This window comes from Pogonomyrmex barbatus, unplaced genomic scaffold (assembly GCF_055798465.1).
Source record: "Pogonomyrmex barbatus isolate J1 unplaced genomic scaffold, ASM5579846v1 scaffold3, whole genome shotgun sequence".
Taxonomy (NCBI): domain Eukaryota; kingdom Metazoa; phylum Arthropoda; class Insecta; order Hymenoptera; family Formicidae; genus Pogonomyrmex; species Pogonomyrmex barbatus.
The window spans coordinates 6,215,002-6,230,616 of record NW_028297127.1 but is presented as its reverse complement, the minus strand read 5'-3'; the positions used below and the strand labels follow the sequence as shown (position 1 = coordinate 6,230,616).

The 15,615-nt window shown below is 36.7% G+C and overlaps 3 protein-coding genes across 7 annotated transcripts; all 3 read right to left on the bottom strand.

Moving 5' to 3' along the window:
* Positions 1-9: 9 nt before the first annotated feature.
* On the bottom strand, positions 10-3,880 carry shams (glucoside xylosyltransferase 1 shams). The gene is made up of 2 exons (XM_011642050.3): positions 3,149-3,880; positions 10-2,915 (listed from the first exon to the last, which is right to left on the bottom strand). Exons 1-2 carry the CDS (start codon positions 3,593-3,595, stop codon positions 2,259-2,261), a joined length of 1,104 nt encoding a protein of 367 aa, XP_011640352.1. The 5' UTR covers positions 3,596-3,880; the 3' UTR covers positions 10-2,258.
* A 697-nt stretch (positions 3,881-4,577) lies between these two features.
* On the bottom strand, positions 4,578-6,850 carry LOC105429221 (TOG array regulator of axonemal microtubules protein 2-like). The gene is made up of 6 exons (XM_089080146.1): positions 6,796-6,850; positions 6,560-6,710; positions 6,133-6,381; positions 5,814-6,056; positions 5,344-5,508; positions 4,578-4,968 (listed from the first exon to the last, which is right to left on the bottom strand). Exons 1-6 carry the CDS (start codon positions 6,848-6,850, stop codon positions 4,824-4,826), a joined length of 1,008 nt encoding a protein of 335 aa, XP_088936272.1. The 3' UTR covers positions 4,578-4,823.
* Positions 6,851-7,228: 378 nt separating this feature from the next.
* Keap1 (kelch like ECH associated protein 1) lies at positions 7,229-13,029 on the bottom strand. 5 transcript variants are annotated; one of them, XM_089080142.1, is made up of 7 exons: positions 12,690-13,029; positions 10,718-11,054; positions 10,438-10,602; positions 9,668-10,335; positions 8,631-8,879; positions 8,013-8,311; positions 7,229-7,923 (listed from the first exon to the last, which is right to left on the bottom strand). In XM_089080142.1, the coding sequence occupies exons 2-7, from the start codon at positions 11,042-11,044 to the stop codon at positions 7,736-7,738; spliced, it is 1,896 nt and encodes a 631-aa protein (XP_088936268.1). In that variant the 5' UTR covers positions 11,045-11,054; positions 12,690-13,029; the 3' UTR covers positions 7,229-7,735. The 5 variants fall into 5 exon arrangements, with proteins under 5 accessions (XP_088936268.1, XP_025074559.1, XP_011640357.1 ...); XM_025218774.2 differs by lacking the exon at positions 12,690-13,029 and adding an exon at positions 12,009-12,566; XM_011642055.3 differs by lacking the exon at positions 12,690-13,029 and adding an exon at positions 11,855-12,002.
* Positions 13,030-15,615: the final 2,586 nt, after the last annotated feature.

Genomic DNA, 15,615 nt, shown 5'->3' with positions numbered 1-15,615 from the left:
TATTCACGCTTCTCTATTTAGACAGATCTTTTATTTAAGCTTTATTACACAATACTTCTTATATAGGAAAAGTATCACAAACGACATCGTATTGTCGCACCGTCGGACGATGCAAAATGCACATCGTACAGAACGGTACAAAAAATCGTCAGAACTTGTGTAAAAAAAGTGAACACTCTTGCCGGAGTTTAAAAATTCATTACATAGTACTATAATTCATATACTCATATACTTGCGATCGATTATTGTCTCGTTAAAATGCGAGACATTTTTTTTGAAAATAGTGTAAATCCAGTTATATGTTTCGTATAGACGGAAATTGATGGATCATCCTTCAGTTTTAGCGAGATTTTCGAAATCGAATGTAAATCACTTTCAAAATAATCTCGCATCGCCGATCAGAGCTTATCTCCAACAGAAATTGCACATGAGAGAGCCCGTGTAAATAATAATGGGAGCGAGGATAACATAATTAAGAATAGGTCTGAATTTTCCAATTTTCACAGATAATGTCATCCTTTTGATTATCGTTAAAATAGCATTCTAAAAATTTCGAATATATCAACAAAAATGATTTCTCGTTAGCATCCTCTATAACCAAATTTCTTTTTTATATATTTTTCTCTCGTGCTTTAGTGAAAAAATAAAGATAGTAAAAAATACAGATATCTGCATATAACTTCAAAGTTACATTTTTTTCTTTTTTAAAGTGCTTTCAACTCTAGAATTATATCGTACAATTAAATATGTTTAAGACTTAATCTTTTTTTTTAATTCTCAATATGAATCTAAAGGTCTCTTAAGGTGCAATTTCATGCGACGAAGCAAAGCTAGCTTTTATCTCTACTCCACCTCAATGCAAAGCAGCGTAAAGACTTTAAAGCATTTGTAGTGTCAATGTGTCGTAGCTGAAAAGTTATTGCAATTTAAAAAAAAAACTAAATTTCTCATTTTGTCTTAAAAATTAATTATAATAGTCAGTACATCAAATACATGGAGCAATATAGATGGTATAGTGGCAACCACAGTTGCAGTAGAGATTAGGAGGCAACGCATAATCGCTATATTTGCTATGATACATTTAAAATTGTATAATAATGTATCTGTATCTTTTATAATTTCTCTTTCAGTCTTTCACTTCACCGGCAACACTTTTCTAGCGTTATTTCGCTGTTAGTTGGACAATGTCAAACTTTCAGCGTGCCTTCGTTAGTTCGCTGTATTCATCGAAAATCGATAAGAGCTTTGCTTCGCTGCATGAAATTGTATCTTTATATTTTGAAGCTTAAATTTTCAAATCTTTACGCAAAAAAATCCTCGAAAATTGATTTTAGATTTTATAAATATGTAAAGAGCTAATTTTTAATCTTTTAAAGTTATAGAGAAATGATGTTATAGATAACGTTATAGAGAAATGAGTGTTTTCAAAACAAAAATATCAAACGACCGAGTATTTTAAAGATAAGCGCCGATCGCGCAGCACCGCTCGAGTATTATTCAAAGGTATAAAAATGCATAACAACATATTCGCATCCTCATACAAACAGTAACAACATAGCGCACTTGTTAACAAAAAAAACTCAAATGCACTATCGAAAAAGTTCAGTCTATAATATATGGAATCGCTTGGAATTAACATTAACGTTATATATCTTTTTGCGAGAATTACGCTCCCGAAACTCAAGTCAAGCCTCTTGGACTTAACGCATTGTGGACTGCGTAAATTTATTTTTACGATGGAACATAGATAATTGAATAATGCTGATCGGCGTAATTCATACACCGTTTTTTTAATATATTACGTAATAACAGTACGTAGTCTCATAAAGACTGGATTTTATATATATATATATATATATATATATATATATATATATATATATATATAAGAGAGATATATATGACTTGTATATATCGGCTTGTATTTCATCATATTACTCTCTTAAAAATATACCAGTCCATAATGTGTTAAGACACACATAACTATGTATACATAAGTATGTAATAGTTAAGTATTTTTTTAGGATCTAAAATCTCTCGAGAATTTTTTGAGAGACGGGAAGAATACAGATGACATTACGTTTATAAGCCAGAAGTGGCTTCGCGAATACGTAGAAATGCTTACATCCTATTCGTTATTGCTTATATACCTGTATAAAACATTCATATCAATAACAAAAAGAGCATCTAAAAAGTTTCGAATATAAAGACAGAAAGCTCGCGCAAATACGTAACTTCGGTATGATCAAGTATAAATTTTATAAGTTATGAGCTAGATGCAACTCCGGCTGGATAATGAACACCTTCGAAACATGGCCGCAATTCGATTTGTCTTCCATCGCCAGGTAATTCCTCATCGGCACGAGCAGTTCGTCGTATGGATCCATGTTCAGCTGATATTCTTGCATGGCTCGGTATACGGCCTTGAAGGGTGGCTGTTTCTGTGAGTGGAATGTGCCACGGGAGCCATGTAATACTAGAGCGCCATCTCTTTCTGCCTCCGCACACACAGACATGTACATACAGTGGTCCGGCCTGTAATTGTATCGGCACGAATACACATACAGCTTCTCTGGGTGATAGTGAAATATTATGTTAATGATATCCTGATCGCCCCAGGTTATCTTCAGCTTGTACTCCTTGTGAATGGGAATCACATAGTCCGTCCATCGGAACTCTCTCATCCTCGTCAGATTCATCAGCATCACCCCTGAATTCACACCGAGCTTGCCATAATATGGATGCTTGGCAAATCGATTGTACCAACCGGTATTGGGATCTTCATGTTCAGGACTGAGAGCTGCCAATTGACTAGAGTTCATCTTTTTGAACTCATCCCAGATCTTCTCAGGTGGTGCCAGAAACAGAGTGTCTGTGTCTACATAGAGCACTGCATCTGTATCATTCAGCACAGTCTGAAATATAAATCTGGTAAATCTGACTGACGCTCACAGAGAAAAAATATTGCTAACTAGACATATAAAAAATAAAATAGATAAAGGGTTAAAAGATCATAAAATCAATTAGATATTTTAAAGAGCTAACTTGATCAAGCGACTTAAAGTATCATTCCAGCGAACGAGTCCTGATTGGTTTAATGTAACTCTTTTTCTCTTTCATTTCCTACAAATGAAAATTGACAGCTTACTGGTAGAAACAGTCGTTGTGCCGCGCAAGGCTTAAACAATTTCTTCCACATGGCTACATCGCTACCATCCGGGAAGGTGATAGGCCGCACCAGGAAATCGAAGGTCTTGTTGGATATGAGCCGCCACTCGGACAACTTCTCACTGAAGGCTGGTATTAAGTTCTGCTCCGTCAGGATTATAAACTGCAACGGTCTGCCAGCGAAGACCAGCGCCGATTTCAGCATAGTCAGGGCCTCGTGCAGCCTGTCCCCGCACACCACTACGCATATCGTCACCTCGCTTATCACGGATGCGCTTCCCGAGGATTTCTTCGGGAGCGCCAAACGTTCCCTGCTCGCGGACGGCTGGTCGTATAACTTGTTGGAGATGTTGGTGGTCACGTTGAGCAGTATTATTAGCACGGCGAGGATAAGGCACAGCAGGAACAACTTGTACACGGATTTCATCACGTCGTATCAACGTCGTCGTTTTTACCTCAGACTGAACTGTATTGCGACGTGGATGATGCGCGACGTCGACAGTAACCCGGCATCTTGGATCTCACCGGGAAGCCGATAATCCGCGACGTTGTGGAACACAACGGATCCCAATGTCGCGTCGTCGATGTCGCGTCTTGAGATTCAGGTAATGGCGAGCGCCATATTTACGATATAACCTTCGTGCCAAGTATCGTAAACAAAATCTGATCTGGCAAACCACTCTCCACCACTATCCACCATTCTCCACGAATCTGCGCAAGGAGCATTTACAAACTTCGAAACTATAGGTCTGTTCTTTTTAAATGAACTTCTTGTACTGTTTATCTTTCTTTCTCTTCCAACATAAAAAAAAGAATAAAATGAATAGTGAATAGAATTCAGCTAAAAAGAACAGACTTTATATATAAATGCAGAATGCTCCAAAAATTTAAATTAGAACTCGGTAAGGAGGTAAAAAATTTTCCATAATTATATACAGAATTATATTTAATATATTCTATATGTAAAATATAGAATATATTATAAAATTACATATATAATTACACATATATATATATATATATATATATATATATACTATATGTTTATATATTATATATATATAAAATTACTTATAACTGTGTCCTCACTTCATATATAATTACATCTTATATTTAATTATATGTAGAAAATTTTTTATCGGTACACGTATGTGTACCAATAATTTTAAAAGTGCTGACTTTAATACATACAACGTTTGATATATTGAAAACGAACTAAATCTAAACATAAAATTATTAATTTAAATTCTTACACTATAAATATCTTATTTTTGCAGAATAAGTTTCTCACAAACTTTTGTACATTGTATTCTCATTGTCAATTTATTTTTTGCATACTCATTTATATGCTTCTTCTCTTGCTGTCAGACTCGTTTACTTGCTCGTACGCTGAACTCGTATTACGTAACTTCATTCTTCACTTTCAGTTTAATGATTCAATTTTATACATCGTTTTCTATAGACATCATTACTTTACAATCTATCATTTAATACTAATGGTAAATTAATAATTATATTAGTCGCATATCAAGAATAATTGCTAAGTTAATATTATAATTGATAACGTAGTTTATTATTATGAAATGAGACGGAATGAATAATTATCATGATCATCACATTTTAGTTATGTTCAATTACAACGATGACAAGTAATATTACATGCTATGAATTTGGCTATACTTTAAAGATACTAATTGCTTTTCTACATTATTAATAATCTTCCAGTCTACATCCTGATAAAATAGAGTATCGAAATCCTGATGATTCATCATTGCTTTCAATGTCTTTTTTGCGTCGTTCCTGTAATTAACATATTCGTGTGATTACACATATTTGTTTTATAAATATGAATGTTTCTAAGTATGAATGTTTTACAAATTTTACGAAAATGTAAATGAGTTAATTTTAAAGATATTTTGATATTGAGATTTGCAATTTTTAATTTTTAATTAACTATGTGTTTGCTTCAAGATAAACATCTTTAGCATCTTTGTAGTCAAAGTATGATATATATATATATATATATATATATATATATATATATATATGTGTGTGTATGATATATATATAAAAAAAATAATAATTTAAAGAATTGAAAGAAGTTATGTAGTTATATATAAAACGTTTGTATTAGTTCAATGATACATTTTTAATAGATGCAAAACAGAAGAATACCTTGTTTCATTATTACCATCGAGAAGAAACTTGGCACACATCATGAATATCTTACGTCGGGTATCTCTGAGATTTGGATTTGATAATAAATATTCTACTCCAATAATGTTAATAATATTATAAAGCAACCGACTCACGGTTGCTCTTATCAATGGATTCTTGTGGCTAGAAAAGATAATGTTAAGAATTACACGCGAGTCTATGATTTACGATGATAAAAGTAAGTAAATAATTCCAATAGATATTATAAAATAATATGATTATCCCAAATATTAAATTTATCAAAAGAAGAAATTCCAACAGATATAATAAAACTATTTAATTATCTAATATTATATCAAACAAATATGAAATAAAAGATGAAATTAAAATTCCAATCGCAACTTTAAAGTATTATAAAACAATGTAAATATCCAAGATCAATTTAATTTTCAATCAAAGATCAATTTAAAAATAAAGTCTCCAATCACCTAGCACCATGTTCACTAGTCAATATTCGTATACAGGTTGCAGGAGGTAAATGCGCCACCATGGAGTCCAAGGCGCATTGAGCGTCATTTCGGATTCCCTTGTTCGTATGTGTGCTCTTCAAAAGCAGGATAGACGCAAGTTCGTCGACCTCGGGCCTTTGTGTACACTGGATCATTTTGTAGAATTCCATCGCTATCTGGCAGGCAGTTCTTACGACATTCGGTCTTGTGTTTCGCAGTAAACTATAATACAATGAGAATTACATTGCGACTTGAGAAAATATACAACGAAGAAATACAGTAGAGATGCTCAAAGAACCTGCACAGGGTTCGGTATATCCGAGGCATATTGGGATCAAGTAATTCCGGTTGAATCCTCGAAACATGTATTAACTTTGTCAGTGCCGATATATTGCTCTGCCATTGATCCTGTTTTAAACTCTGCATTGCATGTTTCAGTGTTTCTTGCGGACTTGTAAATTCCTTCGGTGTTTCTGCACAATCATCTTCCGGCATGAATGCATAATCGCCGTAGTTCATCGCAGGACTAACATCTTTCGGATGTTTACTGTGCAAAGATAGTACACATATTTATACACACATAAATAACATATTTAGCGTATTATTATTTAAATGTATATTGTATAATTTACTAGTTTAACTTGATTTAAGTAATACTGTGTCTTATATTGAAATTTTAATTACATAGTAAAATACATTAAGAAATTATTAAATATTATATGTACCTGTCAGATAACGTGGAAAAATGCAGGTCCCCCGAATCCCCGGAGTATGTCGCTTTGACAAATTGCGTTTTTGCAACTTGCACGGAATTTGCATTCTCATGCTGAATAGATAAGCAGGCTGTTTCCATCGCCGCACATGTAACAGACTTACCTTTTTTTTCCAAGATATCTTTTTTATCACGAAATAAATACTGACGCACGCAAAAAATATTTCATAATCGGCTGAACGTTCATACCTGCGCCTTTGCACATGGGACATGTAACGTACTTCTTGCAATCCGTATGTGCCATTTTATTATAAATTTATTGGAGCGGACAGCGACACGACACGGAGATTGTGTTTTACAGGAAATCGATTTTTTTTTAATGCTGCAGGAATTTATTTGCTTTATCTTTGCCTCTAAACGTCCATTTTAAACACGCAAACATCGTTTGCGTAACATAAAAGTATTGCGTCGGTATTTAGATAAGTTCACGTCGACGATTAACACATAAATTTACATCGATGCCTGATATTCGCGCGTAGCAATTTTCACCAAAACTACTGTGTCACTCCTTTCAACAAATCGAATAGAAATAAAAGTTATAATGGGCATAACATGTTACTTGCAAAAGATAGCAACTAAATATAGTGATCATTGAGACGTCGACAGAAAAAAACAGCGTGCGTTTTCTTTGAAAATAATTTTCTTACGATATATAAGAATATGTACATCATATATTATTTCTCTACATTATATTAATTATAGATTCTATCTATAATTAAAAAGCGATAAAGCTATAAAATGTAGCACAGTCGTATCCTAACGGATACGAAATTGGTCCTAAACCGCGAAATAACAACTGTTATCTCGTCTTGTCGTGAGAAAGCGCTTTCTGCTGATCGCGATTTCTTAGCCGGCTAAAAATGATCCGACCTGATGACATCATCCAATTATTACATAATACACTTCCCAATTCAATTTAATTGAATGTTCGATCGAAGGATAATTCTGGCATATCTGTCATTTTTCTCACTTTATCGCAAGTTCTATTTGACAGAACTTTTATTAGAACATCTTCTTTCATTTTGCAGTTTCATTTTGCTTTTTGCACTTTTGTTTGTCCCGCGAATAAATGAATTCGACTATAGTTGCTTTCAGTAGCGTTGCCCAAGAAACGTATGAGCTCCGTGTATCACGATGATGGTTTTTCCAGCGAGATATTATAATCCAGATGATCGCAATGTATAGGGCACTGATAATACGACACGGCGCTAGCGTGGCCGGATCTCCCTGATGTCATAGGCACGCCTTGGATCCACTGGTCCTGAGCTGGATCATAAATTTCTACTATGTTCAAAAACGTCGTGCCATCGTATCCTCCTTGAAAAGAAAGAAAACCTATACATCAGTATGCTTAAAAAAATCATCATACAAGTCATACTTTATTTTCTTTATACAAAGATATTTACCCATTGCATATAGCTTGCCGTCGAGGATAGTAACGCTGAGAGCACTACGAGCAATGGTTACACTGCTAACATTCTCCCAAACGTCACGTTCCGTGTCGTATCTCTCTACCGAATTCAATTGCGATTTGCCGTCGTATCCGCCTATAACGTATATATACTGGCCCAGACTGGCCACACCAGCCCCCGAACGACTACACTTCATTGGCGACACCATTGTCCATTCGTCATTCTCGGGATGATAACACTCCACCGAGCTAAGCCGGTCCTTGCCGTCGAAGCCGCCGATCGCATACAACAATCTGTCAGGAATGATTGTTTCACATCATACCATAAACAGACTTGGATTTATATTACACACAGTTTCTTCAATGAATATACAGAATATTTTTAAATAAGATTTAAAAAATATGATCTGTTTATATTTAAGAAAAATGCTAATATCGCGTGTGTTATCCAAAATACTATAGTTTGTAATGAAATTAGCATTCTAAAGGCAGATATGTAATTTAAATGTGAATTATTTTGAAATTTAAATCTATTTTAATCATATATTTTGATATACACGACTATGCAATTAACATTCTTATCATCCAGTATTAGTGCTATGATAAGCAATACCTGTTCACTACCGCTACTCCTACACCTAATCTCTTGATATGCATAGATTTCACACTAGTCCATGTATCTTGATCCGGATCATAGCATTCGACACTATTATGATATTCAGCACCTGCACTACCACCCACGGCATATAATAGGCCGTCCATAACGGCGACTCCCACCCTGTTTCTTGGTACCGACATCGGGCTGCATGGTCGCCACTGATCTGTCATTGGATTATATCTGTCGACCCAATCGCTATCGTACCTAAGAAAAATTATATGATTATTTCAGCTATAATGTCTGCATAAAATAATTTGTGTTAGAGTAATCTGTCAATCATCATCTTTACTGCCTAATAATTACATTTAATTTATTACAGAATATCTACACAAATTTTGAAAAAAATTCCTTAATTTTTAATCACTTTTTATTAAAATTTTCAAGCAAAATTAAAGTATCTTTAAGTATAAAGTAAAAGTGAAGTAAATGAAATGAGTGAATTTCATATTTCATTTTCTAGTTTTTATTTCTTATTCATATGATAATGGAGAAAATTAAGAATTTCACCGGAATATTGAAAAAATTACAAAAAAAATTGAAAAAGATTTTCTTAAAATATTTCATATTACATCAAAAAATCTTACTAAAATTCTGTTTAAAAAATACAATACGAAAATAGAATCTGTTAACAAAAAACGTAGATTTGACTATATGAATATCACAGGGAACTTTTTTTACAAAACGAATCTAAAAATCTATAAAACCAAGACTTGTTTAAAAATTTTAAAAATTCCAACGGAACATTTACATTTACATTTTCTGATATCAAAAATAGCATTTCAGTACTCGCAAAATAAAAATAGAGTTGAAGACACAATTTGAAAACAAAGGTCTCCGAATACTAATAAAAATTCCCCAAGAATTTCTTCATATACCTTCAGGTAGAAAAACTTTCTTTTGAGAATTTGAAGATTTTCCCAACTTTTTCAGGCAATTTTTTTGTATTATTATAATTTTGAAACATCAAACACAGTTGGCGTCCAAGTGCTAACCTGCTTCCCGGCGAATTGTGTCTGCCACCGACCGCATAGAACATCCCCTTGAGAAATGCACCGCCCAGACCAGATCTGGGAACGATAAGCTTAGCGTGTTGCGTCCACGTCTTGTCGTCAGCGTTGTAACCTTCCAGAACGTCGAGTGAATGCTTGAAGAAACCGCCTGCGATGTATATCACCCGCCGCGTGTTAGGTGTACGCTCTTTCACAATCGGTTTCTTATGCAGTGTCAAATCCTTAAAAATCTGCGCCAAGTATTCGCGGCACGCCGGTACTTTCTTCAGCACATCGCAATTCTTCATCTGCTCCCGCAAGAAGTTCGGCGTGAGATATTGGCAGCGTACCGCGTGCAATATGTGCTCCATCTTGGGCCGCCTCGCCTCTTCGTTGTACCTGACCCACTTGAGCACGGCGTTGTAGACCTCTCTTTCTTCCTGCACATTCAGCTCGTCCTTCCTTATAAGTGTCACCAATTGTAAAGCGGATAGTTGTAGAAATTCCTCTTCCTGACATATCTGATTAAAGTGTTGAACAATGAATTGATTCGCCTTATGGTACAGATCGTGGCAGCCGTGTTGCTCGGCGAAGTTGGCGATTCCAATCGCGTTCGTGGGATCGAGTTGCCTTTCCAGAAAAACACTGCACGCGTCTATCACATTGCTGACCTGCAATCGAGACACATAAATAAAAATATTATTCGCCGTTTATTATCGATATGACTCTTCCTTTTCCGAAACGTTTTCTTCTAAGAATATTCATTTATATACTTGGAACATAGTAGCTGCTGACAGCAGCGAACACACTGTAATCTCAGTAACTCTTATTTGGCCGGTATACATGAAATACATCAGACGAGCCATCGTGGTCGGACAGACACCTTGGAGTTTTACCCTCGTCATCTCGCATTCCTTCAAACCTCCAGTGAACATCGCCTGGAATTTTTAATATTATATCACACACACACATATATATAATATTGATATCACACTTTGGACTCGGCATGGGATCACAAGACAGGCGAACGAAACACAGACTTTGACAACTCACCTTAAAATAGGGACTAGCTGCTGCTAAGATAACTTTATGCGCGTGAAACAATTCGGAACCAACTTCTAATATCACGTCAGTCAGCATATGATGACTGCGCATCATGAACATCATTTTCATGGTCTCCTTCAGATAGTTGGCCATGCAGAACGTCATGTCCCCGAGATCCCCCCGATTCCGTTCGGTGTTGAGCATGCCCTCCCAATCCGTTTCTTCCCCTGACACGAGCGGAGCAGGCTCGGGTCTTCCCAAGGCCGGGGCATCGCTCCGGGACTGGAGGCCGCCCCGGGCCTCTTTTTTCTGCCGGCAATCTTTCTCTCCATCCATTAAAGTAGAGCTGCAAAGCGACACGGAAAATTGCGCTTTTAGATATTTACATACTTCGCGTCATTGCGCGCGCGCACGCGGAATCGAGCGCCGAAACGATCGTATCTCCTCCTTTTCGGAATTAACGTCGCGAACTGGATTCTATCACTCACTCTCGACATGAGGAGATCGCGGGAATTCCCGGGTCACGGGAGTTACGGAAGCTGCCGGTATGACGCGCGTCGCCGCACGCACGTAATAAAGCAGCGTAATCGCGCGACGCAAGCTAACGCGTGGTATCGCGGGAGCGTCGCACGTGACCGCGAGATGCTTCCAGCGAGATTCGCCGTCGTTGTCACCGTCATTGTCGACATTGTCATTGTCATTGTCATTGTCATTGTCATCGTCATCGTCGTCGTCGTCGTTGTCACCGCTCGCGAAGGCGACACCGCCTCTCCCGCTCGCGCGTCCACGCTCGCGGACGCGCGCTCGCACCGCACACATGGTTGGGCACTTACCCGGCCTGCCAGATCGCCAGGGCAATCTACTTGCGTCGTGGAATCACTGGGCGCGAGAGCGAGACGGGAGAACGAGGAGGCGGCGCGATCATGTTCCGCGATCGATCTCGCCGATGATACGCGATGACGCAGGCATCCTCCACCTCCGGCTTCGGCCCTGCTCCGATAGATGCGGCGTCACCGAGCGCGAACGGACCGGACGATCGCGCGCGCGTTCCTGTCGGCCGAGCGGGCGGAGGGGCGGGTGGACGGTCCGTTGGTTGATCAAGCTGCAACCAGATGCGCTCGACGTACGAGCGATTTGCATACGCACGTGTTTCAGCACCGACGATCACATACAGTAAGATCTAAACGCTGTCATCACCGCCGCCGCCACCATCGTTGCCGTCGCCATCGCCATCGCCGTCGCCGTCGCGAACGCGCGAGATCGCTTTGTCACGATTTGTACCGTAGATATGCCAGGGTACCTTTGTCCGCGCAGCTGATAGCGCTCGGCTAACGCTGCCTGACTGGCTGGGACTTAATAATCCAGCGCGGCCCTGACGGTGACTCGGTATAATAAATACAACAATGAATCGCGCGGCTCGGCTCGACTCGACTCGCTCAGAAGAAACCGGCGCGGGCGCGCAATCAAGCGATTCTTGGGGATTGGTCCCCCGACGGCTTTCGACTCCCCGCGATGATTTTTAGCAGTTCCCCAATTCTTTACCTGCGCTCTCCCCCTCTCGCTCCGTTTAACGATGATTCTGTGAAATCGGAGATACGGAACGAACGCATGTCGTGGAAATCGTATCCCCGCCCCGAAATCTCTTTCGAAATCTCCGATTCCTCATGTCGATGATGATAACGTCGCGTTCAACATCTTGGCCACATCGTGACAGAAAGAAAATTGTAAGAACGAAATAAAACGACGGAATTTTTACTTGAAATTTTGAGGGGAAAGTGTTTCCCCTTTGGTCTCCAGTTTTTTAATTCATATCCACGTTTCGGTAGAAACGCAGAAGATCTCTCTTTCAGCCGCAGATTCGATCTATTTTTCAATTTTAAAAAGTTTCGCATGGATTTCTTAAAATGAAATAGATATACATGTATTTGAACCTTGACAAAAACGACGTGGAAAGTTTGCAATCCAAAAACGAAAAACAAACCTATTGGGAAGCCGGGGAACTCCCCGGGAATCGTCGATTTCTCGGAAAATTTCTCGGCAACGATAACAACACGGTTACGTCAAAATTCGTCTCTCGTCTCAGCCAGGTACAATGGGGGAGGGATTACGCCGCCGCGCGTCCCCGTTGCCCCGCGGCCGTGGGGACCGATCGTGAAACAGCAATCGTGACCGTAGATGACTCGAATGACTTGCAAATTCTGCCACGGCTGGCTCGCCTCGATCTGGCTGGATTCGCGTGCAATCGGACGAACGGTACTTCGTCGCGCGCCCGAGTCAGCTGGGCTGCGTTCGGATTTCTCATCCGGATACTCTTTTTCTCTCTTTATTTCATTCTTGTATCTCTTTCACTCCAATACAGCGAGTTCTCCACTCGGGTGGAGAATTGGAACGCAGCCCTGTTCCGCATCCGCGAGGTCAGAGGGACAGAATAGGTTGACCATTCGATGGTTTCCGACGGGATACCATCGATTAATCATGACGATCTCTCTTTTTCATCTCTTATCAATCAAAGAGAAAACGACGGAGAGAGACGAGGAAGGGAAGGAGCGGGAAAATAAGCGCGACGCTGCGTTCCCACACAAAGAAGACGAACGTAGTAATAAAAAAAAGTTATCTGTAAAAGAGGGGACATCTGTAGGGAGAAGGGGGGAGAGGGAGGGAGCTATGATCGACAGGATCATAAAACGCTTGGATCGGATAAAAAATCCTCGAGTATATCGTTCTCAAATTCATTTATACGAATCGTTGTTTCAGATTATGTTTTCTTCGATGGATTGTCGACAACGAGATTTACGACAGTTTACAGATGAACGAGATAAAATTGTTCCATGGATCTTGGAATTGTGACACGAACCGCCCTCATACGGTTAACATTGAAATACTCGATACATCGATCCGTCGATAACGTGAATTGTTGACATTACGCAGCCTTGTTTCGTTTTAAAGATTTTCTTCGAATTCTAAATGTTGATATTCTCTTTATATTCAACAACACTTTTGTTACGGCTTCTCATTGCATGTTTCAAAAGTAGAAAATTTTGAACAAAAAATTTTTGAATATAATATGAGATATGTCTCTATAACAATCTTTCTATTACAGTACATTTTATCTGAGAAATGTTTTTAGGATATAGAATCATCGATGGAAAATAGAAAAATTATCGTTTGGAAGTTTTGAGCAAAAGATTATAAAAGAAAAGAAAATAGAAAATCATGTAATTTTTGACATATAAAAATGTCCTAAATTCTTAGAGTGATGTGTAGGTTTTATCCTTTTTTTAACTTCTTTTTTTCAACACTTGTCCGAATATTTTTTTAGTAGAAAATAAAAATTGAAAAACTCAAGTAAATAAATTTATTTTTATAATTTATATCTCTAAAAATTTTCTAATTTTTCTATTATTTTCTAATTTTTATAATTTTCCATTTTATTTTCCTATTTTCTATTTTTCTTTAATATTTTGCTCGAAACTTGCCGTGCATCAACGTTCTCAGAAAATATTGCAAAAATGAGAATCATTAAGCTAAAGTAAATGTCGATAACAACAAGAAATAAGATGATAATGATTATGACGTAAATTCCTTATTTTTCAATAAAAATTTATGTAAATTAATTCTTGAAATCTTTTTTCCAATTATATCGAAATTTGCTTCTTGCTATTAAGTTAAAATAAAGAAGAAGAAGTTATCTTTACGTTGACTAAAAATAAATTGTTCTATTATTATATTTAAATCTGTGTAAAATTTGAGCACAGATCTTTTATTGGTTTAAAAGTTATTTAATTTTTTTTAATTTTGATTCTTACATTAAATGCGTTTTATAATATTTATATGTGCAAATTTAATAAGAAAATAATGTTATGAATAAATTTTTTTAAAACGTAAAAAATTTAAATAAAATTTTTCACATATTCTAATAAAACTAATAATAATAATTATTCATGTAATAATTATTCATGTAAAAATTCAATCAGATCCATTTAAAAGTTATATACCTAAAACTGCAGTAAAATATATACAATATATTGTAATATAATTATTTGTTGTTTTGACTTTGTAATTGGCTTCACGGCGTATTCAAAATGTTCTCTCATTAATTAGAAAAGAAATCTATAAGGAACTTAAAGTTTTTAAATTTCAATAATTTTTATCTGGTATTATATAATCACATCTTTAATGCACATCTTTAATGCACATCTTTAATTAATAAAAAGTATTCATTCCCCTCGCTATACATTAGATTTTTTATCTAACAATTTATTTGCACATTTGTGTCTGATTGCTTCCATCCGTCTGTAATTCACAATCCTTGACTATTCTTGACTATTCTAAAGGAGAAAAAAGATGCTTACGATGCCTTGCATAACTTTATGTTTTTTCTTTACTAGGAAACGATTCGTTTCAATTGCGTTGTTGCGTCTGCAAATTTAATCTTTCGATATTTCATCATTGTTTATATTGATATTGATAATAATTAATTGAACGTTTCAAGGATTAGTCACAGAAGATAACGGAATAAATCATTATTTGTGGCGAGGAATGCATTTTGTTTTATCATTTTACAAAGAATTATATCTGACTCATTTTTGGTTGCTTTTTATAAAAATTTAAGCGATTTCACATACTTTTTCCAAATATCTTGATTACAAAAGATAATAACTTTTAAGATACTGACAATCATACTTCATCCCATCCAGTTTTCTCGATATTTTTTGCAGCAAGTCTTGATTATCAATTTTTCGGGAATGTGAAATTTTTCACTGTTATTTTCACTGTTATCTAAAGTCTAAATTACGGTCTGTGCAGATACTCTCTGTGTTGTTGAAGTTATGATAAATCCGTACGTTTTATTTAACAATGTGCAGAAGCATAATGTGATGCACTTCGCCGAGGAATTCAAATGGGAA

What these genes read in the sequence shown, in the direction of transcription:
- shams (XM_011642050.3), bottom strand. Translation starts at nt 3,595, where the DNA reads ATGAAATCCGTGTACAAGTTGTTCCTGCTGTGCCTTATCCTCGCCGTG. An exon ending in CACAACGACTGTTTCTACCA is followed by an intron (nt 2,916 to 3,148) that starts GTAAGCTGTCAA and finishes TTTATATTTCAG; the next exon opens with ACTGTGCTGAATGATACAGA.
- LOC105429221 (XM_089080146.1), bottom strand. Translation starts at nt 6,850, where the DNA reads ATGGCACATACGGATTGCAAGAAGTACGTTACATGTCCCATGTGCAAA. An exon ending in TCCCATGTGCAAAGGCGCAG is followed by an intron (nt 6,711 to 6,795) that starts GTATGAACGTTC and finishes TGGAAAAAAAAG; the next exon opens with GTAAGTCTGTTACATGTGCG. An exon ending in TTTTCCACGTTATCTGACAG is followed by an intron (nt 6,382 to 6,559) that starts GTACATATAATA and finishes ATCTTTGCACAG; the next exon opens with TAAACATCCGAAAGATGTTA.
- Keap1 (XM_089080142.1), bottom strand. Translation starts at nt 11,044, where the DNA reads ATGGATGGAGAGAAAGATTGCCGGCAGAAAAAAGAGGCCCGGGGCGGC. An exon ending in CAGCAGCTACTATGTTCCAA is followed by an intron (nt 10,336 to 10,437) that starts GTATATAAATGA and finishes TCTCGATTGCAG; the next exon opens with GTCAGCAATGTGATAGACGC. An exon ending in CACAATTCGCCGGGAAGCAG is followed by an intron (nt 8,880 to 9,667) that starts GTTAGCACTTGG and finishes AATTTTTCTTAG; the next exon opens with GTACGATAGCGATTGGGTCG.